At 43.7% G+C, this 26,671-nt stretch overlaps 1 protein-coding gene across 1 annotated transcript; it reads right to left on the bottom strand.

Annotated features, from left to right (window-relative positions):
- Nucleotides 1–9,594: 9,594 nt before the first annotated feature.
- LOC122921285 (MORN repeat-containing protein 3-like) lies at nucleotides 9,595–14,119 on the bottom strand. Its single transcript, XM_044271265.1, has 5 exons — nucleotides 13,975–14,119; nucleotides 11,419–11,576; nucleotides 10,998–11,157; nucleotides 10,482–10,666; nucleotides 9,595–9,663 (listed from the first exon to the last, which is right to left on the bottom strand). The coding sequence occupies exons 1-5, from the start codon at nucleotides 14,117–14,119 to the stop codon at nucleotides 9,595–9,597; spliced, it is 717 nt and encodes a 238-aa protein (XP_044127200.1).
- Between the last annotated feature and the right edge of the window lie 12,552 nt (nucleotides 14,120–26,671).

Genomic DNA, 26,671 nt, shown 5'->3' with positions numbered 1-26,671 from the left:
CCATATCATCTTTTAAACTTCGACTTAACTTAATATGCGAACTAGGAGATTCTCAAAGTATAGACGCTTGGAAAAAAACCTTCTCTTTGAAATAATTCTGCACGCGAAATTCAATGAACCTAATAGCGACTGCAACTCTTTCAATGTGCATTTTTTTTTCTTATGAAAGAAATCAACAAAAATGTAATCTCACAATCTTTTCTAATGACAAACAAAATTCCATATTCATGGTATCGATGACTATACCCAGAAATTCCAAACAAGTACAGGGGGAAACCGTCTTCTCTTCTGCTATTGGGATACCAACAAACAATACACAAACTTCCAAAAATTTTTAACAATAACTATGAACATAGACTAGAACTACAATAACCAATAAACAAAAAATCTTCTAATAACTCCCATCAAACTGGAAACTTAATGAGTTAAATCCTGACGGCCTAACTGGCAATAAGGGAAACGTTGACTTTACATCCGCCTTAGCCAGGAAAACCCTATTCCCCAAAAACCTCACCAAAGCCAATGCATCATCAAATGACGAATATTCCACACAGGACTTAGACTTATCCACCTCGTCATTAAGTGAGCTTTTTTCTGGAAACGACAGATGGTGTATAAGTCTAAATTCCCCCGGTTCCTTTTTGGAAACTACTCCCAATGGCGAAATAGGGAAATTAACAAAAGGAGGATTAACAAAGGGACCAGCTATTCTACCTAGTACTAATTCTTTAACTAACTTACTTTTGACTACCTCTTTAACCACCTCCGGACCGCCTAACGCACGGATGCGTCCGGAAGGTGGTTGATTAATTCCTCCTGGACGCATCCGTGCGTCATCTCGCGAGACGCGAGATTTCGGTCAGAGCCGGCCCGCGCATGCGCATCGCGGGCCGGCAAAAGTTAAAGGAGTATTTCGTCAGCAACCTGCCAGCCAATGATCGTCGCTGGCAGGTTGCTGATTTTTAAAAAATCGAATCAGAAGCCAGATAACAGATCATATTAGTAAATGGATCCAGCAGAGGAGCAGGCTTCACAGTGAGTAGCACCAACACTTCACTTTAGCCCCAGATCACCCCCTGCACCCCAATTAACCGTTTGATCACCCCTTTGATCGCCCGTCAATCACTAGTGAAAGAAAAAAGTGATCAGTGTAAACTGTCACTTTTTTTTTTCACTGGTATTGACTGTTAGGTTTTAGGGATAGTTTAGGCCCCTTGGTTAGGTAGTTTAGGGATCAGTTAGCGCCCAGCCCACCGCACCGCAGTTCCTTATTTGCTGATTAGCGTATCGCTAATCAGCATTTGTACTTTTATAGTATCTGTAAGTGATCAAAACTGATCACGGTCAGATGTATAATAGTACTAGTGTCACTTTAGTTCGCCCTCCACCCAAAACGCAGTGTTTGCCCGATCAGGCCTGATCGGTCGCCCACACTGTGCGTTCACCCACGCCCGCCCCACCGCAGTGACAAAATGTTTTTTTTTTTGATCACTGCACATTCACTTTACACGCGCTGCGGCGATAAAAAAACCTGTTTTGATATTTGTTATCAACCGCAGCGGCCTCCGGTACTTCGCTAGCCTCCCATTTGTAAGACAGGCTTGCTTTTTTTCTTGGGTAGTCTCAGGGAATACCCCTAAATTTAGTTGCCCAAATGTCAAACAGGGGGTATTCTTCTGAAGAGGCCTACAGGCTTCTGACCCAGTCGGATGAGGAATGGGAACCCTCATCTGATGAATCTAGCGGGTCAGAATATGAACCTGTAGAAAGAAGTGGCTCTCTGACCCAAAGTTCGGACGAGGAGGCTGAGGTACGTGATAGCACCAGGCGTACCCGGCCCCGTGTCGCTAGACCACAGGTTGCGCAGGATCCGCTTCAAGAGCAGCAGAGTAGGGCTGGCGCTGTCGGATTACGTGGTGAGGCATACACCAGCAGCAGCAGCCCTTCCTGGACCTAGTACCAGCACTGCCGTACAACATGGTGAAGTAGCGAGCACCAGAAGGGCAGTTGAAGCTGGTACGGTGGCACGTGCAGTAGTTACCCCGTCGCAGCCACCGCAAAGACGGGCCCGTAGAGCCCCTAGAATCCCTGAGGTGCTGGCAAACCCTGATTGGCAGTCCCCAACTTCAGCCGCACCTGTAGTTCCCCCTTTCACCGCCCAGTCTGGAGTTCGGGTTGAGACAGCTCAGATCGGTTCGGCCCTGGGATTTTTTGAGCTGTTCTTGACTGCGGAGCTCTTAGACTTAGTTGTGGCAGAAACAAATCGGTATGCCACACAATTTATAACCGCCAACCCGGGAAGCTTTTATGCCCAGCCTTTCCATATTTTTGTGTAGGACAAGTTGCCACATGCTTTCGGTGGGTGACTTGATGGGCTACGTAGACAAACCAGTCCTATAAAAGGACCTTAGCTCCACTCTTCCTTAGACCACACCAGCTAAATAGAAACAAAAACCATTATTGAGAGGCTAATTATGTGCTGCTGTGTGGACAACAGGAAAGAGGAATTGTGTAAGTAAATTCTACTTTTCCATTATGCCCCATGACAGCACCTGTGAGAAACCATCCCCCAACCGGACAGGAAGCAGGAACTTCCAAGATCGTTGAAAAGGATCCTCCTCCCAAGTTTCCTGTCCATAGGACAGAGTTTAATGGGACTGTAGGAACTCCTGTCTTGGGTTGGCTGATGTGGAGGTTACCGGTCTTCACTAGGAGCTGCTGTTTAGTCCGGAGTTCCTCTCTTGCCCACGGATGATGTCTGGGAAGTCTCCTCATTCTACCCTTCTGCTGCAGCCTGGTAGTGCAAGGGAACTAAGAGCAATATTGTGTGCACTGAGTCAGTCTATCTCAGATTTCAGAAAGACGTGTAAAGATTTTTTACAATGTAACAGCAGTAGCTTTTGTTAATAGACGGAGGGGGGGGGGGGGGGGACGGACGGACAAGATCTCTGGCTCTCATGACAATTACCCTAGGAATCCTGAATGTGGTAGAGGGGGTCTGCCTCTGCCTGTCAGAGGTCCATCTAAAGTGGGTCAGAGAATATTTGTGCAGACTTCCTAAGCTGTCGCACAATCAGCAGGCGGACTAGTGCTTAAATCATGATCAATTGGATAAAGGGTCTGTGGGAGACTCCCCACTAGATCTATTTGCTACCTCAGAGAACAGAAAGTGCAAAAAGTTCTTCTCCATGAAACCCAGATGGGACTAGATCTCAATCTTGGGAGAGGGTCTGTGTTATGCCTTCCCTCCAATATGCCTCCTGCCTAGAGTTATCCAGAAACTGAGAAAGGAAAAGGCGGGCGGATTCTCATTGCCCCATATTGGCTAAGAGGGTTCTGGTTGAGGATGCTGTCCCTGTCAGACCCCAGGGTTTTGCTAGAGATCAAAGATTTATTATATAGGGGGTCCTCTTATCCGTCCAAAGGTAGAAAAGCTGCATCTGATGGCTTGGATATTGAGAGGAGATTCTTAAGATCCTAGAGGTCATTCTGCCCAGGTTATTGCCACCCGTTAGGCTAGCAGGCTTTTCTCAGATTTGCAAACACAGAAGTAGATATTTCTCTCCCTCCAAACATTCCTCTCATCCATGATTTTTTTTATTTTTTTGCAGGAAGGGCTTAATTAACAATAATCTTAGGCCCAGTACCCTAAAAGTTCAAGTTTCTGCCTTAAGCGCCCTCTTAGATTGTATTCTTTGTGAACACTTGAGGGTTACAATGTTTATTAAAGGTTCTTCAATGTTAAACCCCTCTGTCAGAGTTACAGCTTCTCCATGTGATTTAAACACTGTACACTCCAGCCCAGTGATGGCGAACCTTTTACAGACCGGGTGCCCAAACTGCAACCCATTTATTTATCACAAAGTGCCAATACGGCAATCTAACCTGAATACTACAGTCCAGTACAGTATATCTTCCATGTACTTTATCATTGAGCTGTAATATCCTGCCTACATTCAGTGCACTGCCTGTGCTGTTCATAGTGCACCCTGCGCTGATGAATGGCAGGAAAAGTCTAAATCAGGGATGCTCAACCTGCGGCCCTCCAGCTGTTGCAAAACTACAACTCCCAGCATGCCCGGAAAGCCTACAGCTATCAGCCTAAAGCAGAGCATGATGGGAGTTGTAGGTTTGCAACAGCTGGAGGGCCGCAGGTTCAGCATCCTTGGTCTAAAGCATATTGGTACACCATAGACTTTTTCCACTGTGCGGGTGCCCACAGAGAGGGCTCCGAGTGCCGCCTCTGACACCCATACCATAGGTTCACCAGCTCTAGCCTATCCCAGATTTCTCAAAAGTTTATCTGTTGGGGTTTCATTGTGTATACATCTTGGAAGTCCCTGTTTCTTGTCCAGATGGAGGATGATCTCTCACAGGTGCCGTCATGGACTAATGGAAAACAGATTACTGGTAATCTGTTTCCTGGACGTCCTACACAGTGGCACAAAGATATGGGGATGTAGCGAGGGGTTTTCCTGGATTTTTCTATTGATGACTGTCCTCAGCAATCTCCCTGATCAGCTGTTCGGCAGCGCCTCCAGCACCAGAAATACACAGCTCTATCCATCGTGTAGTAGACTGGTCACTGCGCTGCTGCCATTGAAGTAGATAAGAAGAGCACCTCACAGTAGCTATGTCCAGCTTATGTGCCCCCCTCACAGTAGCTATGTCCAGCTTATGTGCCCCCCCTCACAGTAGCTATGTCCAGCTTATGTGCCCCCCTCACAGTAGCTATGTCCAGATATGTGCCCCTCACAGTAGCTATGTCCAGCTTATGTGCCCCCCTCACAGTAGCTATGTCCAGATATGTGCCCCTCACACAGACCCCTTGAAATGAACGGGTCAGGATTCAGTCTGGATGATATGCATTTACACTGGCGCTGGATGCGCTGAAGTTATGGAGAGGCCGGCGCCTCCTCATAACATCAGCAGAACCACTTCCAGTTTAGGGGTTATTAAGACCGGTGTCTAAAACGCCGGTCTTAACAAATGACCCCTCCATGTCTGGGCAACACTTTTAACCCATTTACAGGACACGGCCCATATGTATTTTATGATCTGCAAATTACGGATGACGCCCGTGTACCATCTGCATTTTTTTTGCAGACCTATTAACTAGCCTGCATGTTGCGGACCACTATAGGACACATATTTTATCCTTTGCGGAACAGACATACGGATGCGGAAAGCAAATGACTTCCATGTGCTTTCTGCATCTGTATGTCCGTTCTGCACAAGATGGAAAATGTTACGTGTCCAATATTGCTCTACAAAATGCGGACTGCAGACCCATTTAAGTTAATAGGTTTGCAAAAATATACAGATCGCATATGGACGGCATACATATCTTGCCGATCCGCGGACCGCAAAATACATTGTTAATGTAGCCTTACAGTATGTGGGTAAGGGACAGTCACGGGAGGGCCAGAGGGGGACAGGTGGGGTAAAAAACACCAACATACCAAGCCAAGTTCAGTGTCTGGCAGAGGCAGTGGTCACTGGGGCAGCCTCCGCTCCTCACTCACTTCCTCCTAAGTTGCTGCAGGCCTCGCACCAGAAGTGCTAGGAGAGGACCGCATGGGGGCGTGGCTACCACCGGGGGCGGGGCTACTGACATTACCAGAGCACTGCATTAACCAGCTCCATTCACTACACCATGGACAGAGCTGTGTGGTTTGGGCGCCTATTTCCCATGGCTGTGCTAATCCTGAACAGCTAATTGGGGCAGTGTGGGGTGCTGGCCCCCTGCTGATCTGATATCAATGGCCTACACTGGGGACAGCTCATCATTATAAAAATCCTGGACAATCTAAGGGAGGAAAAATTCTAGAGGGCAGTTTCACACGAGCGAGTCCATTGCGGGAATCACGCTCCGTGTGGGCTCTGGACTTGCAGGCGCGCACGGCATTATCATGATTTATAATGCTATGTGTCTCTGCATGGCCTTTTTTCCACAGAATCATAGTGACCTAAAGCTGTCAGTAGGATTCTGTAGAAATAAGGTCAAGCAGAGACACATAACATATAAATCATTATAATGCTGTGCGCTCCTGCAAGTCCAGAGCGGAGGATCACACTCACACACGGAGCGTGTTTCCCGCAATGGACTCGCTCGTGTGAAACAGCCCTTAAGGGTATGTGAAAAGAATCCTTCAAATAGTGACATAAAAAAAAAAATTGTGCACACGGCCGTGCAGTTTGTACTTGATCTCTCTGCCCGTAAGGCCTCATGCACACGACCGTCTCCTTTTTGCTGCCCGTAAAACATGGATACTTGCATTTTCACCTTCCGCACATCCAGAAATATGGTTGTGTGCATGGAGCCTAAACTAGTTGTAGATCTAGTTAACCCCGATGGCACTGTAAACTCCTATTAGTTGTAATTTAATGTATTTCTACCAGACTACATGTGTGTGTGTTTAGAGACATTTAACTCCTTCGCAACCTCTGCTGTACATGTACGTCTGAAGACTTCACATTAAAGATGCTCGCACAGTGTAGTGGGCACCTTACCCAATGGGTTTCTGCTGTTTTAACCCCTTAGATGCCGCAGTCTATTGTGACCATGACATCTGAGCAATGCAGGTGCAGCTGAGATCAGAGAAGCTGTAGTATACCAGTGATGGCTTGGAGCCTCCAGCAGTCTGATACCCATCACTGGAATATTCTAATACAGGCCAGCAGGTGGCAGTACTGTATTGGAATACAGTTAATGGTGTGTTCAGTGATGGATATATACCCATCACAGAACACAATTGGCAATCTAATGATCGCCAGTGATAGTCACCTAGGGTTACTTAAAAAAATATATAAAAGTTCAAGTCGCCCCCCTTTCCTCAAATCAAAATAAATAAACAATAAAAAAAACTAGACATCAACACATCTGAATGAGCCACGGAACTGAACGATGGATGCGAACAGCACACGGTGCTGCATCTTTGAAGCTCTTTTTGTGAGTTCGCCATCACAACCTCCTCAGGCAGAGAGCTCCATAGTCTCACTGCTGTTACAGTAAAGAATCCTCTTCTATGTTGTAGAAACCTCCTTTCCTCTAGGTGTATAGGATGTCCCCATGTTATAGATACAGCCCTGGGTATGAATAGATGATAGGAGAAATCTGGCAACCTGTCCCTCCTGACCCCAAAATAGCGCTCTCTGCAGGTGTGGAGGAGGGAAGTCACCATGCGGTGTGGGATCTTGTCATCCAGAAAGTACAAGTCACTCAGCAGACCCACAGCTTGGAATCCAAATGTTGAAAACCAAGTTGGTATGTCATGGCCCATAAGTAACAGTCAGTATAGAAAACTTTGTACACAAGGACATGGAAGTTTTTACTTCTTTATTTCTGTTGTTAAAAGTATTTCAAGCAAATGACTTCTGAAACTTGTAGATGTTAGTGCAGTAGCAGATTCGTGGCATCAGATGTTCCTAGACTCAGCACGGTGATCACAGGAGCTTGTATCATGTCCATGGCTTAGGGTCATTGATGTTGTGTTGGTATTTCTTCTTATAGTGAGTTTATAAACTTTATGTAGAAGAGCCGGAGATGATATCCACTGGGCAATCATGACTTCAGTTTAAATGTGGTTAATAATAAGCTTGTCTCTGTCTTCACTTAGGATGGTTTCAGTGGTCCAATAGCAAGTCTGTGATTTGAGCCACAATGTTTTCTTTTATAGAAAATTTACCAATTTTCAAATAAACTTTATAAAGATGAGCCGTTTATATTGACTCTAAAGAACACTAATGGCCTCGGTAAGATGGGGTTAACCCAACAGCATGTCTATGGTTTCACTTCAGGTGGTAACAGTGGTTCAATAGCATGTCAGTTTTTTTAAGCCAAAGTGCTTTTTTGTTTTTTTCCAAAGAAATATTTTTCACTTTTTTCCACTTTCTTTTACCATAAATAAACTATATTCAAATGAGCCGTTGATATTGACTCTACAAAACAATCATGGCTTCTGGTAAGATGATGTTAAACTAATAGGCAATAGCATGTCGATGGCTTCACCAAAGGTGTTAACAGCGGTCTAATAGTATGCCAGTGTTTTAAGCCAAAGGGGTGTCTTTTTTTTTTTTTTTCCAAAGAAATATTTTCCATTTTTCTTTCTTTTGTTTTTTAAAATAAACTATAAACAGATGAGCCATTGCTATGGACTCTACAGGACAATCATGGCTTAATGTAAGATGATGTTAAACTAATAGAATGTTGATGGCTTCACTATAGGTGTTAAAAGTGGTTCAATAGCAGCCAGTGATGTACGCCAAAGTGGTGTCCTTTTTTTTTTTATGTTTTTTCAATTATTATTATTATTATTATTATTATTTTTTTTTTTTAATAAACTATATACAGATGAGCCATTGATATTGACTCTACAGAACAATCATGGCTTCAGTTAAGATGATTATAAGATGGCAGCATGTCTATGGCTTCACTTTAGGTGTAATCAGCAGCCCAATAGCATGCCAGTGATTTAAGCCAAAGTGATGTCCTTTTTTTTTAACAAATATTTAACATTTTTAATTTTTTTTTTTTTTTTTTCTGCTTGTTTTCAAATAAACTATAAACAGATGAGCCATTGCTATGGACTCTACAGGACAAGCATGGCTTAATGTAAGATGATGTTAAACTAATAGAATGTTGATGGCTTCACTATAGGTGTTAAAAGTGGTCCAATAGCAGCCAGTGATGTAAGCCAAAGTGGTGTTTTTTTTTTGTTTTTTTTTTCAAAAGAGATATTTGAGCTGTTGATATGGACTCTACAGAACAATCATGGCTTCAGGTAAGATGATGTTAATTTAATAGCATGTCTATGGCCTGACTTTAGGTTGTAACACTGGCCCAATAGCAGCCAGTGATTTAAGCCAAAGTGGTGTCCTTTTTTTAGATGTTTTTTCCTTCTTTTTTTTTTAAATAAACTATATACAGATGAGTCATTGATATTGACTCTACAGAACAATCATGGCTTCAGGTAAGATGATGTTAATTTAATAGCATGTCTATGGCCTGACTTTAGGTTGTAACAGCGGCCCAATAGCAGCCTGTGATTTAAGCCAAAGTGGTGTCTTTTTTTTTTCCAAAGAAATATGTTCCATTTTTCTTTTTTTCTTTTTTTTCTTTTTTAAAATAAACTATAAACAGATGAGCCATTGCTATAGACTCTACAGGACAAGCATGGCTTAATGTAAGATGATGTTAAACTAATAGAATGTTGATGGCTTCACTATAGGTGTTAAAAGTGGTCCAATAGCAGCCAGTGATTTAAGCCAAAGTGGTGTCCTTTGTTTTAGATGTTTTTCCAAGTGATTATAAGATGGCAGCATGTCTATGGCTTCACTTTAGGTGTAATCAGCAGCCCAATAGCATGCCAGTGATTTAAGCCAAAGTGATGTCCTTTTTTTTTTTTAACAAATATTTAAAATTTTTCATTTTTTTCTTCTTTTAAATAAACTATATACAGATGAGCCATTGATATTGACTCTACAGAACAATCATGGGTTCAGGTAAGAAGATGTTAGTAGCATGTCTGTGGCTTCACTTAAGGTGTTAACAGTGAGCCAACAGCATGCCATGGTTTTGAGCCAAAGTATTGTTCATTTTCTCTTTTGGAGAATCGCTCTTCTAGCTTCTTCACAGATTTTTTTGGGATCAGCCACTTTCACCTTAAAAAAAAAAAAGGAAAAGAAAAAGAAAATAATACAAACATAGTAGGGTGTTTAGCCACTTTCTAACTGATGACCTATGCTCAGAATGCTCAGGTCCAACAGCTGTTTGAGAAGGCACCGGTGCTGCTCACAGCTTACCAAGCACAGTGCTGTACATTGTTTAGCGGCTGTGATTGGTATCGCAGTTCAGTCCCAATCACTTGAATGGGACTAAGCTCCACCTAGGTCACGTGACCGATTAACGTGACTTCACTGACCTAAGGTAAGCTGTGAGAAGGTCATGTCACTCACAGGAGCACCAGTGCCTTCTCAAACAGCTGATCCGTGGGGGTCTCTGGAGTAGGATAGGTCATCAGAAAACCCCTTTAAAGCAGTCTATATTGCTCTTGGACCCCCAAGTAGTAGTTGTGGTTGTACTCGGTTTCCAACTTAGGTTACATTGAGAATCTGTGGCAAGACTTGAAATTTGCTGTTCAGTGACGCTCTCCATCCAATCTGATTGAGCTTGACATATTTAGCAAAGAGGAATGGGCAACACATTTCAGCCTCTAAATGTACCCCAAAAGATTTGCAGCGGTAATTGCAGCAAAAAGTGATTCTACAAAAGTATTAGGGGGCTGAATACAAATGCACCCCACACCACAAAACCATGTGTCATTTTCTGTTCACTTCACACATACTTGCTACTTTGTGTTGGTCTATCACATAAAATTCCAATAAATTACATTGTGGGTGTAACATCAAAACATGTGGAAAGGTTCATGGGGTATAAATACACTCTCAAGGCACTATCTACTGTATGGTAAATGTGTTACCTCAGGAATAAGAAGCTTCTTGGTGTTAGGAGCTTCTGTGCAGTCAATGTCCTCCATAGTCCCACACTTGGGGATATCTTTCACCCAATATCCATCATAGATTCTGCCCTTGTCCAGGTAGTAGAATATCCCAGCTCCATGCTTTCTTCCATCTTTCCAGGATCCTTCATAACGATTCTTGTTTGCTGTTAATAGGCACAAAGGGATCCACATAGACATAGAGACCACAGCATAAAGATATTACGGGGACAATGCGGGACCATATCACATCTACATATACACCTAGGATCAGATGGATGATGCGAAACAGGACTGTACTGATCATCACTAAATTCAGCCTTGAAGACTTTCACTGACTATACCAGGTAAGTACCCTATAGTTCTGTCTATTTCCATGTTCTCCTTGTGTGATAGATCTATGATTCAATATTCTGAACTCCTGATCATATGTTCTCAGGTCATTACTGGATTTTTCTCTTGACAAGAAGGAAGGAACCTAAAAGTACCATGAAGTACCTAAAAAAAGTATCCCTTGTCCAGAGTACTTGTCATTGTGCCATTCTCCATCATAGATGTCACCATTGGCGTATATCATCTTGCCCCATCCGCTCCTTTTGCCGCAATCCCAGCCGCCTTCATAGTATTCAACATCTGAATAGTAGTAAGTCCCATATCCCTGCAAAGAGACACAAACCACAATTCACATTTAGCTGAGGTTTACATGATATAGATTTAGAAGCATCCTTGTCCTATTCAAGTCTTGTACCCTGGGCTCTTTAATACTTTATAGCTTAATGTGAACTATAGCCTAAGGTCCTACTGGACTGGACTCTGGTCGGGCCTTGTCAGGAGGACATCATGCTACAGCTACAGAGACAATGAATTACAAGACTCTATTGTCTTCTCATTTCTTCTGGACAAAAAGAAAACAACTTACATGTTTTTTGTCATTCACCCAGTTGCCAGCATAAACTCGAATGTACGTTCCAGTGCTGGGCGCTTTCACGGCATACGTCCCGTATCCGTTTCTCTTTCCATTTTTCCAGTCTCCCTGGTAGATGGCGTTGGCCTTCTTGTACAGATAAGAGCCTTTGCCTGAAATACAGTGTGTTAGGATATGTTCACACTGAGTTCTTGGATGGAGGTTTTGAGGCAGATTTTCCTGCAGGTTTTTCATCCAAAGCCAGAAGTGGATCCATCAGGAAGGAGAAGTCTAAATCCTTCCTTTACATTTACAACTCGTTTCAAATCCACTTCTGCCTATGGCTGAAAAACCAGCAGGAAAATGTACCTCAAAACCTGCTCCAAAACCTCAGTGTGAACCTAACCACACAGTTCTAAGAATACAATCAGAGCAGAGGATATATACCAAGAAATCATAGTGCAGAAAAAATTCTTATGTCCAGCAGACCCAGAGACACCAGTTACACCCTTGTATGATATGATGTTAGGGCTCGGTTTTACATTTTGCCGTTGGTACATGACAGATGCCAACGGCTTCCAACAGACCTCGGTGACCACAGATTGACCGTGAACCTAGACTTATCTGCAACATCATTACAAAACATTGAAGAGCAGCGTGACCGACCATGGAGACCAACCTCCAACCTGAAAATCACAAGATCTGTAACTTCTATCAGCTGCTGTATAAAGTCTGTGTGAGGAGTGGGGATGATTCCAGGGCTGTTCTAATATGTTTTGTAACATCTGAAGTTAGGGATTCGGGAGATAGACGGGCATGGCACACACAGCGCATTGTTTAAAATTTCCCAGACCCCATTTATTAGGCACTTTATTAGGGCACATCACTTGTCACCAAAATAAGGCCCCCAAAACGTAACAGCACCCTCTGCCATGGAGCGCTCTGGTCCATTGCTCCATCCTCTCAATGTAATTTGGATGCCAGGGCTAAAACTGATGATGCTCTGCCATATGGTTAAAGTTTCAGGAACCTTCCATGTGTTTTTGGAAAGTTGGCAAGTATGATTTTAAAGGACCTTCCTGTGAACTGCACCTGGAAGTGCTGGAACAGATACAGGTAAGTATCTGAATAAGGGACCAACAGCAGAACAAATCAAAGCCGCCCCATTGGTCCTGAGTCAGTCCCTCTCAGTGCATGATGCTACAGCATTGGGGAGACATGATGGGGGAGAGCAGTCAGCGATGTAGAGAGTAAGGGGCGTGGCCTGTAGGCAGTGGGACAACCCATGAGGAATGTGGGAGTGAGGAACACACCGCAGCAGCTGCGACCTGAGGGAGCCTGGTGTCCAAAACAGCTGCAGTCCTGGAAGCAGCCCCTGACACAGTAGCCATCATCAGTCTTGGGACTCATGAGTTACCTGAACAGCCAGACACAGGGCGAGTAACTGATATCCTGGTTAGGGCTCATGCACACGGCTGTAGTTTCTGTCCACATCTGATCTGCATTTTTTGGGGATGGATGTGGACCTATTTTTTCTGCAAAGCTACAGCAGTCATAATTTACATAATTCCATATTTCTGACATGCTGTAGAAGACCTCCAATAACATGTAATTGGATCTATAGGGATAATCCTGGTGACAGAATCCCTGTAAAGTTTCCAGCCATAAATCTTGAAGAGGGAAGGCACCTGCCCGCGGATCTTCCTGACTTTAGTGGAGGCCTTTTCTATTGCTCTATTATACCTGTTTCACATGTGTTTAATATGGACTGACCGCGGGTTGAATGACCTAAAATTTTGTAATAATCGAAGCTTTAGATAATGGAGACCGTACCAATCTCCATTATCTAATGCTTCTAATTTGACAGTTTTTATTTTTTATATTTTTTGCACATTACTAGATAATGCTAGATGAGAAGGCTCAGGTCAGAGGTTGCCTATAGCAACCAATCAGATTTCTACTTTCCTTTTCAAAAATAAAAGTCCTAATCTGATTGGTTGCTATGGGCAACTGCCTCATTTCTCTTTTGCACCAGTTTAGATAAATCATCCCCATTACATCTTATACTTTTTTGGGGTCATATTAAAGTTTTCAGTCCTAATTCTTGAAGAGGGGAGGCATCGGCCAGTGGATCTTCCTGACTTGAGTGGGATCCTTTTGACATTACAGTTTACAGTGAAGCTGTCATTTGCAATGACGATAATTAAGGCCCAAGGCCAATCATTGCAGGTGGCGGCATAAATCTGGACTCTACATGTATCTCGCATGGACAGTTGTATGTTGTCTGCTTCAGAGTTGGATCCGGTAGAAATCTTCATGTCTGTGCACCTGGCAATAAAACCGCCCATGTTGTTTATCACCAGGCTCCGTCTTATGTCTCCATCTCCCACCAGTTTAGCCGTTAGGTATTTAGGAAGTTAAAAATAAAATAGACAGATAGACCAACACTTCATACTTGGTCAGCACCAGGTACCTTTCCTAGTACAACCCAATGGGGAGTTCTCCTTTAAGAGATGACATTCGCCTGTATCCGTCTGTCCGCTATACAGTGATGTGTATTTCCAGTCTTACCATGCCTCAGGTTATTCATCCATTCTCCGGTGTACTCGTCTCCATTGACGCTGTACACGGTGTTTCTCAGGCCTGATTTCTGGGCTTTTCTATCCCAGACCCTCCATGGGGATTCGGCGCTCCTGATGGTCTTTAGTAGCGGCATGTCAGCAGGTCCTGGGGTCAGAAACACAACGTCTGTCTATACAGTCCACTACTATATACACACTGTATACATTACTATATTTATATTGTTATATGAAATTATCTTACCTAAGAAAAAAATCCAATCTCAGTCACACGGACAGTAAATGTCAGCAGTGTGCACGCGCAGAGAACTAACAGCTTTCTGCTAAACCGGAGCATTTGGAACCAGAACCAGTGACATTACACGTTATACCTGTGATGTCATAGCTTGTCTCTATGGACACAGAGGAGGAGATTTATGAAAACTGTTCAAAAGAAAATGTCTTGCCCAATCACAGCACAGCTTTCATTCCTCATAGTGTTCCTGAAAAATGAAAGCTGCATTGTGATTGGTTGCTATGGGAAACAAAGACAGTTTTTTGAAAAATCTGCCAAATTAGTCATAATTGCGAATCTCAAAAGTTTGGTCTTCTGTAGTTTTGACAATTTTCTGAATTATTTTTATTATTAATTTATTTGTATTTCAGTCACTTATTATTTAAATTCATGTCTAAAGTGTCTTGCGTCACTTCCCGTGGCCATCATGGTTTGTTTCATGCAGGTCCCAATACTGTGTCATGAAGTAAGCACATGCTAATGTCTAATGAATTCTTATTAAGGTATGTAAGTGGTGACTATATGGCATTATCCCCAGAGGATACCGCAACTTGTGTTGTGTTATACACATGAGGTTCTACTTGCATGGCGTGCAATTTACCTCCACATGGGTATCCACTGAGCTTTTATTTACATCTTGTGTATTCAGAGTCACATTGAAGGGATTCTGTCACCTCGTTTTAGTCTATAGTGATGCGGACATGCACGGCTAGATCGTCCGCTAGCATGTCCGCAATATACCTGTCCCATAGCGCTGTGTCCTTTTATTGTGTTAAAAAAAATATTTTAGAAATATGTAAATGAGCCTGGTAAGTATCCCAAGGGGCTGTACTAACCTTCTTCGTGCCCAGCCACGCCCCCCTGTGAAGGAGCCCAGCACCGCCTGCATCCTCCGAATCTCCTCCTTGTTCACAGTTAGATCGCCGTAATCTCGCGATGCGGGAGCTCGCGTATGCGCAGTTCCTTCCCTGAGGCTGATGCCAGCACAGGGAAGGAACACTATGCCGGCACTGCGCATGCGCGAGCTCGCGCATCGCGAGATTACGGCGATCTAACTGTGAGCAAGGAGGAGATTCGGAGGACGCAGGCGGTGCTGGGCTCCTTACCAGCCTCATTTACATATCTCTAAAATAATTTTTTAAACACAATAAAAGAACACAGCGCTATGGGACAGGTATATTGCGGACATGCTAGCGTCGATCTAGCCGTGCATGTCCACATCTCTATAGGCTAAAACGAGGTGACAGAATCCCTTTCACACCTTAAGGAATTAGGATGAGAATACTTGCCCTAAACTGCAGGCACTTGGCGCTCCAGGATGGGCATTCTTATCCTGCGGTCCTTCCCCTGCCCCACACATGGTGTCTTCATCAGCAGCATCAGTGACAAACACTGTGTAATACACTGATAGTCAATGCAGTACAATAGAGATGTATTCTACTGCATTGAAGCAGAGATCAGACCACTGCCGTAGGGATAGTGGTCGCAGCGGTCGCCTCCCTTGCCAATGGCACTGAATATTTAACTTTATAAGATGCAGTGTGTAACACCCCATGTCCTGTATAATGTGTATTGAAATTCGATGAAAATGTTATGTTAAAGTGCAATGTGCCTGGTTCACCAGCAGATGGCGGCAATCTTGGCAGAGCTAGTTTTTCTAGAGTGAAACTTGTCTATCCATTCTGATCCTCTCTAGAGAGGGAGGAGTTTTAGTTAGTGGGAGTCAGTCTAGCTTACCCCCTTTTTGGGGAAGCAGCATGCACTCGCCCCTGTTGGACGAGCCTGCAGTAGTTCAGTTTAGAGTGCCCCCTGTAAGAGGAAGGCTGTGTGCCAGCCAGCAGAGCCTCTCTTCTTGGTCCAGAGGCCTAAGCTGAGTGCCACCAGAGTCAGGAAGAAAGATTCCCTGAATAAAGACAGAGATAAATACAAAGATACAGATCCAGACAAAGACAGAGTCAGACTACAGAAAGCTACGTTGCAGCCTACAGCAGAAAGTAGAGAGGAAAAGTTCCTATTTAATACAGCCAGCATATCAGAGCTGAAAGAGTACAGATGTAGCAGAGCTGAAGATGTTGGCTGAACTCATGCCAACATCTGCTGATAAGAAAAAGTTGAAAGATTGTTCTCTGATGCAAGTTTATTCAAGTAGAGTTCTTTCAACTCCAATAAACGTCTGGACTCAATTCATTCTGCAAATCCCTCAACTATTATCCCTGCCATGGACGACCACGCTTGGGGTTCCGGATATCCAGGTAGGAGTACCATGAAAAGTGCAAATCCACACCTAAAGGGACACCATAGGCAACCCTGACACCACTCTGGCATTCCTACAACTGGGTTCCACCTTCACCTTCGGCACTGTCCGAATCCTGTTTGTGACACCAAAATTGATGCAGTCGACTACTGGTGGCATAGAGGAGATTCGTCTTCAGCAACTTGTTCGGGGAGCTGGGACAGAGAAGCCCGAAAGTCCCCTCACCTGCTGGCGCGGAGAAGGTGGCCAGAGACTCTACTCCACCGCCCAGCGAGAAGTGAGCCGCCCAGCAGAAATGAGCCACCCAGAAGGAACGTGGATGGCGATGCTTTTAATTTGATGGTTCCTCGGAAAATGATGGCCCATGCCACCAGTGCCTGGAATTACCGGAAGGCCGTCAAGGACTGGGTCCTCAGAGTATTAGATTGACCTCTACCCCATGACCCACTGCAGGAGAGGATGACCGGAACGTGTTGTGGTTTAACATCGACCGAGGGGTTTATCCAGGATGACCGTTGGGGAATGGAGCTTTTTGTAATCTGCCGTTCAGTCAATAGGCCGTACCTGCCACAGGCCCGCCATAACTTATATAAGGGAGAGCAGGTGGAGTACACCCCTATGCTGTCCCCTAAAGGCCTCTTCGCCACTGGGGTGAGCCTGTTAATGAAGCCAATGGTCCCCGTGTCCGCTCCAGAGCCCTGGCAGTAGGACCCAGCTGCCTGGCGACGTCCTGGTCATTTGCAAGAAAAGGAGAGTGACATGCTGGGGTACCGGGCAACACCAGAACCAGAGCTCCTAATACCTGGACTGCCCGAACCTCCAACCATTTACCAGTGGATAGGAAGTGGATCACCATCCACCCTGGTTTATAGCCCGACTCAAGTAACCTACCAGCTGCCCTGGCAATCTCGTCCACAATTTGTGAAATGTGTACAGCTGGAGCTATCAATCAGGTCATAGTGAGAGGAGGTCCAGCTACTGGTCCCATTGCAGCCGGAGGCTCTGAATGATCATGCTCTGGCTAGAGCATCCGCTCCAATTAAGCAGAAGGTCATGGCAGCTATAAAGAGCATCACCACCTTACCAAGAAGTGACAGTAGGTGTCGCCAAAGCACCACTGTTGAAGTAAGAATGAGCTACCAGAGGCAGGATAAACCTCTCATCAAGCTTAGCAGCAGCTCCAGCAGCAATGAGGACATCAAGTCCCTCCTCTAAAGAGCTGGACCTTCTCTACATGTCCAACTGAAAGGACTACTGACTTCGGGAGCCACTCCATGGACAGCATCTGAGGGGTGAGGGCCTGTTGGCTTGTTTTTTAATGTGTTTCTTGATTTTAGCCCTGGTTGTGCCCTCACCTGGATAATCATGCTCAGTTAGGACTCCCCCCATCATCAGCATTCTTATCCCAGTTGCGCATGGATTGCGCCCATTTTCCTTTATTTTTCCCCTCTTTTCAGGTTATTTGGGGAGCCCTTTGCAAATGATTCTCATGACCTGTGCTACTACTTTCTTACCCATGTGGATTACAAATGACTTTGTGCCTTATGTGGATTACAAATACCGTTATTACCTCATTTTGATTACAAACAATTACAATGGATTGCAAAGAACTTTTGTTGCACTTAGGGTTATGGTTCGGTGCACTTTAATTTGCACTAACCTTTTGAATTTACAGCTATTGCCCTTTGTGTATTCTCTTTCAGAGCAAAGCTTAGGTCTAGTGCGACACAGGGGGAACCAAGTGGTTATGTCACAAGCAGATCTAAGACCGTCAAGGGTGACCCGCTGCTATTATGTGTTTGGAGAGATTGGAGTGCTTTGCTTCGTCCTCCTAATGTGTATATGTTTGAGAACCTTGTGTTGCGCCAAGGTTATTTGGATCCTAAGGCCTAGCGTGCAGCCTTAAAGAGGACCTTTCATGGATCCGAACACTGTAAGCTAACTATCTGGACTTGTAGACCGTCAAGGGTGACCTGCTGCTATTATGTGTTTGGAGAGATTGGAGTGCTTTGCTTCGTCCTCCTAATGTGTATATGTTTGAGAACCTTGTGTTGCGCCAAGGTTATTCGGATCCTAAGGCCTAGCGTGCAGCCTTAAAGAGGACCTTTCATGGATTCGAACACTGTAAGCTAACTATCTGGACTTGTAGAGCGGCACCCAGGGATCTCTTCCTACAGCAGAAAGTAGAGAGGAAAAGTTCCTATTTAATCCAGCCAGCATAGCAGAGCTGAAAGAGTACAGATGTGGCAAAGCTGAATGTGTTTGCCTGTCGGAACTGATGCCAGAATTTGCTGAAAACCAAGATTAAGTTGGAAGATTGTTCTCTGATGCACGTTTATTCAAGTAAAGCTGTTTTAACTCCAATAAAAGTCTGGACTCAATTCATTTTGCAAATCCCTCAACTATTCACCCTATTATCTCTGCTGCGACGACCATGCTTGGGGTTTCGGATATCCAGGTAGGAGCACCGCGACAAGTACAAAGCCGCACCTCAAGGGACACCATAGGCAACTCTTATACCACTTCTACATAGGGGGACCTAGTTCCTCGTTGCTGAAATGCAACTGGAGTCATGAAAAAAACTTTAAAAACTCACATAACACCTGTAGAAGAGACCCCTGGCCCATGTCACCACTGTCCACCTGAAGGATCATATAATTATTTTTTATATGCATTTTTTTTTGATCCTCTCTTTTATATGAAGATTCTTTTTATATAGAAGATATATGACATAAATAGAGGTCCCACCGAGATCCAGTAATTCTTTAATTGATTGTGCAAATAGTGAAAGACTCTTCAAATGAGTGTTGCTAAGGGCCATCCATCTCCTAATAGAAAAGGGGAGACGGGCTGTGCAGACACTGTGCTTCTGCCTACCGTGCTTCCCTGGGAGACAGATGGCTGGGCACAGGAGTCTTAGGAGTTAAAATTACATTTATATTCCCCCTTTCTATGCAATCTAATGCTCTGTTACATTCACTGACCTGCGATACCTGTGATAAGAATTCATGAAGCAGCAGCCGGCTCATTGCGCACAGTGCTTCTACTTCTGGCAGCTGCTTCATGAATTATTATCACAGGGATTTGTTTCAGGTTGAAGGCCAATATTTGAAGGCCAATATTTTGTGGATTCTTATCTTCAAGAAGAGCATATAGGGGTAATCAGGGGTTTAATTGATACAGGATCACAGACCACTATCTTATCACATAGTTATTTCCAACAAGTTCTGGATTTAACAGCAAAGAGACCGAGACTGAAATTGTTCGATGGCTCTCTGATAAGTGTACGTGGAGACGCTTTGCAGGTAAAAGGTACATCATGGTTGACATTCAAAATTGGCAAGAAGACAATTAGACACCCCACACTGATTGTGGACCTTCCATATGATCGGCTGATCATAGGAATTGACCTTCTGAAAAGGTTGAGTTCCATAATAGACTTAATTAATGAAGCAGTTTGGACACCCATTGCCTATGATTATTCTTGCAATGCACAAACCCAACGTTGTTGTCATGTGATTGAAGAGAGGCCTAACTCTGTTGAAGTTCATTTTAGGAACAGTCAAACGTTGGATGTCACGATCCTGAAAAATGGTAAGCCCGAGGAAGCTGTCAACGGTGCTGCTCATATTATTACCATCCAGAAGGACAGAATCGAGAAGATAACCTTGGATGAGGATATATTGACTATTTCCCTTGAATAGGGAAGTCACAAAGTCGCAGACCTGGCCAAGTATACTCAATCCATGGTACGGATTGAAAAGGTCAATGACAATTTATTGATTCCCATACAGGTGAACAATATAGCCAAGGTGAAATATGCCAAGTTGGATCTGAAATCTGAAGCCAGCTACATAAGCCTAGGACTATTAAAACAGGTCGCCAATCCTAAAATGATTAAAAGTTCCACTCCACAGGACCAATGGATTCATAATCTGGATGGAGATTCCCAGAGTCATAATGTGGTTGCAAAATGTCTTTTGTCTATCTCCATAGGAAGTAAGACTACAGAACACATTTTCGTCCTGTTGAATGAACCTCGGCATCAGATGTAAAGGGGTAATGACCATCTGCACCGATTTGGCGTGCAGATTGATCTGGTAAATAATACCCTCTGGTCCAGATTACCGGGAGACCCAGAGGGATTCCAGGATGTAGAACAAGCCTTGAGATGGGGACAACAGATGCCCTATGCCAGGAGTATCATGGTTGCTGAGGAGGTTAAAATCCCTGAAGGATGTAAACCATTTCTTCCCATTCAAGTGAAGAAGAGACAAACTCTGAAGAACGTGGATGCTTTGATCTGTTTGTCCAACCGGATGCAGCAACCCGGCCTAAAGGTAAAACTCACTCCTATAATTAACATCCATCAGGATCCATTGCACATGATAATCCATAACATGGCTCCCCATAGCATATCCCTGCAGAAGAACACCGTAATTGGTCTAGCAATGGATTCGGAATACTATACTTTTGGATTCTAGAATTATGTCATTGGACTTATTCCTGATGAATACCTAACAGAAGAACAGGTAGTGGAACAACATTTTTCCTCAACACCTGAGGGGTTATTCAATATCCATTCTGTTTATCCTTTCAGTTCTGAAGAAGGTACATGCCACATCGAAGAGTCATCATTGGTTTTCAACCAGGAGATCGATGAAAAGGAGTACTAGTCATGCCAATAAGGAAAGGATAAGGTACGCTACACCCAAAATGATTTAACTAGTGAGCTTGAAGAAACTTACAAGTAGAGTTGAGTGAACACCTAGATGTTCGGGTTCGGGGAGTTCAGCCGAACTTTAAAAAAAGTTCGGGTTCGGGACCAGAACTTGATCCGAACTTGGACCCGAACCCAAACCCCATTGAAGTCAATGGGGACCCGAACTTCACTTTATTATTTTCTGTTATAACATGGTTATAACGGAAAATAATAGTATTCGCTTTTTCAGATCTGAGTTTTCACGATTCTAACACAGAGGCGTTCCCATCTTGATGGGGACGCTTCAAGTTAGAATATACTAAGAACTGTGTACATAACTGCCCCCTGCTGCCTGGCAGCACCCGATCTCTTACAGGGGGCTGTGATCCGCACAATTAACCCCTCAGGTGCCACAGATCCTGATGCACCCCCTGTCTTTGGCAAACAATACTGACTTCCGCAGGCGGCTTACGAGTCCCTATCTAAAATCGTCAAAAACCTGGAGAGAAGATGCATCATCCGTCCGATACATAGCTCGTTAAACCATCCTATACTTGGAGTCCTCAAATCCAACAGTCAATTTGTCTCTGCTCGAACCTAAGACAATTAAACAAACGTGTATACATGTCTGGATGGCCCATGCCATACACTGACCAGTGTTTGGCACAAATTCAAGGATCCAAAATTTTCACCGCCCTTGACTGTGCACAAGGATATTGGACGATTAAAGTTGACGAAAGGGATCAGTACAAACTGGCCTTCACATTAGGAAAGCAGCAATATGCATGGACCCGACTACTCTTCGGGTACATAAATGCAGGCCATAAATTTGCTGTGTTCATGCATAAGGAAATGCCTGATGCCACTGAACGAGGTACCTTATCCTATGTGGATGACTTTCCAATCAAAAACACGACTTTTGAGGAACACATTGTGGAATTGAAGCATGTACTAACCCAACTGAGAAAAGCTGGTGTGAAACTTTCTTTACAGAAGGCTCAATGGTGTCGTGCCAAGGTTAATTTCCTAGGTCACAAAATCACTGCTGATGGAATCAACCCCGAAAATTATTTCCTGGAGGAGAAATTTTCATCTCCATATAAATCTTATGAAGAGGAGTACTGCAAATCATTACCATATGTATATGTAGAAGGCTTTTCCTTCCATACGGATGTAGGAAATGAGCGTGCAGGTGTCGGAATTGTATGGAATATTATATTCCCGGATATATCAGTCGGATACAAAATTGGTCCCAAAAATAGCCAAGTCGCAGAACTCACCGCTGTGTACAAAGCCGTACAAATGGCTATCGAATATAATATTATAATATTATAGTTTTCCATAATCACAGATTCTGATTATATTCGTTATAGCTTTGCGGAGTATTTCCCCGGATGGAAAAGATCCGACACGATGAGAAGCAACAACAAGCCAGTCAAGCATGGTAAGATGTTTTGCAAGATCGACGAAATGGTTATTACCCACAGTCTACCTTTTTCCAGTAAATTGTAAAAGGGTCATTTAAAGTATCTAGGTATGGATAAGGAAGGAAATGATCTAGCAGACTCCCTCGCTAAACAAGCAGCCATCAATGGAGAAGTTTTGGATGTGGATGATCTCATGGGAACTGTCCAAGTGGATGCAATTACAAGAAGTCAGGCCCAAAAGGGAACTAAAGCCAATATGGTACAATGGAGCCTAGATTCCCCTAGTAAGAATCTCATCGCAAGCCATCTCATCCAGTTATTGGTACTTTTTATAAACACATTGAAGATCCATAGAATTGTCCCATAAATACGGAAGATTGCGATGGCAAAGAGGAGTTACGGATTTTGATGAATGGTAAGTCCCAATTCTCGTTACAGGATGGGTTGTTGATTAGGACCTCGAAGAATGGTATCACGCAATGGGTAGTACCCACAACATACCGAGGTTTGATGCTACAACACGCCCATAATGCACCAACAGCTAGTCATCGAGGTGAAAAGTTGACGTACGAATTGTTACGGGACTACGCTTATTGACCACATATGTTGCAAGATGTTTGCACGTATTGTCAAGGATGTCTAATCTGCCCTCAATTCCAGCCACAGACACCACTCATCGAGCGCCACTGATGAAAAGGGGAATGTCCATGCCATGGTCAGACATCCAAATTGACTTCATCGGACCAGTAACAACCTCATCAAAAGGCAACAGATACATGTTAACCATGACTTGCTTGTTCACAAAATGGGTGGAATGTTTGTCTGGTAAAACATGCAGTTCAAGCGTATGTGCATCTCTTCTCATTAACCACATATTTTCTAGGTTTGGTCTTCCCCAACGCATCGAGTCCGATCGTGGAAGTCATTTCACTAGTGAGGTTATGACAAAGATGTGGGAGATATTGGGGGTAAAAAGGAAGCTGCATATAGCTTATCGGCCAGCCTCTAGTGGTGGAGTGGAACACTACAACCAATCCATTGTGAACATTCTAAAAAAGTTTGTCAATGAATCCTGTAAGGACTGGGTGTTACGGAAAGTGTACAGGAAACAAAACAACACAAAATGAATATACGACTCACTGGATCCAAAACTAAGGAACAAAAAGGGTATATTGTGTTGCGTTTTATCTATATAGCCTATAATTGCCCACGTGGAATCCAAAGGGGTGTTGGGTGGTAAATTTGTGAACTTCAACCCAGAACCATTGGGGAACTGGGGAAAATACTCATTGTATAACCTCTCATTTGGGTAATGTAAGCCCTATGGATTAATTTAATAAAATAATGAAGGCGTTGTCTGATTGGCCAATCAGGTAGCATGTGAGACCAGGGTCATCTGAGTGCCATTTAGTGATGGAGAGGTGGGACTCATCAAAATCAATAAGGGCACAAAGGAATTTGTATGCGCCTGTAATGGCGGCTCTACGGGAGCTGGCCTCTACTATAGGTGGTTTAAATTGGGAGGCACATTCTTGGGGTGTTATTTGGCATAATATTTCTCTGGCATAGCTAGAAGACTGGAGATAGTGGGGGAAAAAGGAAACCTAATACCGGGGAATTTATCTTGTAGCTCAGAGAAAGATAGGGGGCATTTTTGTGTAAAAATGTTTCAAGAATGCTAGAACTGACTAATAGTTAATATTCAAAGGCCAATGTCTGTGTGGCCAACTGTTAGTTAATATAAAAAAGAACATTGATTCCAGCTCACCAATAAACGCACATGCAACGGAGAAGCCGGGCCGACTTCGTAGTACAAAGCGTCAAATGAGGAATTTCCAGCACGTAGTTAAATGGAATGTTGCACAGTCTTTATTTCATATCCAAAAGGTACATACAGTGTAGTGGACACCGACCTCCAACATCTCCCTTCAGACCGACATGATCATGATTAAGAGCCCACTGGCTCAAAACATGTCGGTCTGAAGGGAGATGTTGGAGGTCGGTGTCCACTACACTGTATGTACCTTTTGGATATGAAATAAAGACTGTGCAACATTCCATTTAACTACGTGCTGGAAATTCCTCATTTGCAACTCTTAGGCTACTTTCACACTTGCATTTTGTTTAGATCTGTCATGGATGGATCCGTTCAGATATTACAACCGTCTGTATAGGTTCAGAACGGATCCGTTTGTATTATCTTTAACATTGCCAAAAAACGGATCTGTTTTCTATTGTGTCAGTGAGAACGGATCCGTTTGGCTCAGTTTTGCTGTCAGTCTCCAAAGCAGAATGGAGACTGAACTGATGCATTCTGAGCGGATCCTTTTCAATTTTGAATGCAAACTGATCCCCGAACAGATCTCACAAACGGAAAGCCAAAACGCGAGTGTGAAAGTAGACTAAACCCAAAAATGCAGATAGTTCACTATCCTTAAGTTGTGGCCTCATTCAACTGCATTTCATTGGTGAAGACCCTCCAAGTAGTCATCCATGAAGCTTCGTCCCAGAGTCAGTCTGTGTTGAAGTCTCTCGCTACTGGCATCCTGTTACCTCTCTGGGTATGGGTGCAGCAGGTAGGTCATCAACTTAAAAGCCTCATCCAATAGCTTGACAAAGGGAAATGGATGCCTAGTATCCTGAAGAGGTCTTGATGAAGGTAGAGTCACCTGGTCTTGCAGTATTTACCTCCCAGATTCCAGCATCAGTAGCACTCGGAAGTCTCCAGTGCTGAACACAGTCGCCGATGTTTATAGCAAGAAACTTGTATATGTCATCAGCCACCACCTCCAGGACCACAGAAAACTGCTTATAGAAGTAATGTGATCCTGCTGGTGGTGGCTGCTATTGGGCACAGACCTGAAGTCTGCTGCCATGTGCAACCAAATCTGGGTCAGACTGGGCACTGGAATGGGTGAAAAGTACTGCTAGATGGCATGTTCTCGTAACAGTTCTGGATATGTTAGGTTCAACAACCTGGAATTGCTGGTGTATTTATACGAAGATATCCCCAGTTGCCAAAATCTTAAAGAAGGAAAAATTAGTAGAAGACAATACAAAATATCTGCTGCCTATCTCGGGAATCCCCACTCATTGACAAAAAATAAGGCACCAAGAAGGAGTTATGAATGCAATGATGATATATGTAAGTGATTATAATATTAGAGCGAAAGGATATGTTTATTGGGGAAAACTGTACAATTGAGAGGAGACTCTAGTGGCCACATCTAGCCTGGATACACAATGAAATAGGGTAGGGCATGGAGGCATACCGTTTCTGTGTGGTATCCTGCACACTGGTAGGTTGCTGAAGCTGGTGTCCCAGCTGGTCCTATAAATGCTTGTTTGGAGAATGAATTGTTTTAATCTGGAGGAGATATTCCTGGGAAAACCTTGCTGTGTGTGGGCGAGCGGTATCCAGTTTAGAAATTCCAGTTGACAGCCCTGATATGAGAGGCCGCAGGATGTCCTGTACATATCACTGAGCTGTTAGTGTACCTCATATCACTAGTAGAGATGGCTGACAGTTCTATGCAATAGATTATAATTTATAACACCAGAAGTTGGGGCAGTGTGTCGATCCACAGCAAAGGCAGGATTGAATCGCTCAGCACAAGACCTCCATACTCAAACCCAACTGTGCTAACATTTCATACAGTAGTTGGATTTGTCACTAAAAGTGATAAAGTTCCAGTCCATAGCAGTCCAGGTTTCTCATTCACAACAATGGTAGGACACGTAATGGTGGAATATGCACATTTACACACTGTAGATTCTGTTCCATTCACCTGAACAGGGCTTGCAGAAATCCATGTGCTTACCTCCACTATTCAAATGAATGGAACTGATTTTCAGAGAAAGTGAGGATAAGACAGCACTACTCACTGAGACGTCTCAGAGGGACCATTTGGTGGTCGGTGCCAGCAGTGTGAAGTCTCGACCTGTTGGACTCCCCAATATCAGAAGATCAGAAAAAACTGCGGGACTCTAAGTCTTCAGGAAGTTTCTGTGTTTATTTTCACCAAACAAGCA

This window comes from Bufo gargarizans, chromosome 11 (genome assembly GCF_014858855.1).
Source record: "Bufo gargarizans isolate SCDJY-AF-19 chromosome 11, ASM1485885v1, whole genome shotgun sequence".
Lineage (NCBI taxonomy): Eukaryota > Metazoa > Chordata > Amphibia > Anura > Bufonidae > Bufo > Bufo gargarizans.
Note: the sequence above shows the minus strand (reverse complement) of the source record. Positions and strands in the feature narration are given on the sequence as shown.

Coding starts and splice junctions, on each gene's coding strand:
- LOC122921285 (XM_044271265.1), bottom strand. CDS start 14,119: ATGCCGCTACTAAAGACCATCAGGAGCGCCGAATCCCCATGGAGGGTC. Junction 11,158..11,418: donor GGGTGAATGACAAAAAACAT/GTAAGTTGTTTT, acceptor GTCTCTTTGCAG/GGATATGGGACTTACTACTA. Junction 10,667..10,997: donor ACAAGGGATACTTTTTTTAG/GTACTTCATGGT, acceptor GCCTATTAACAG/CAAACAAGAATCGTTATGAA.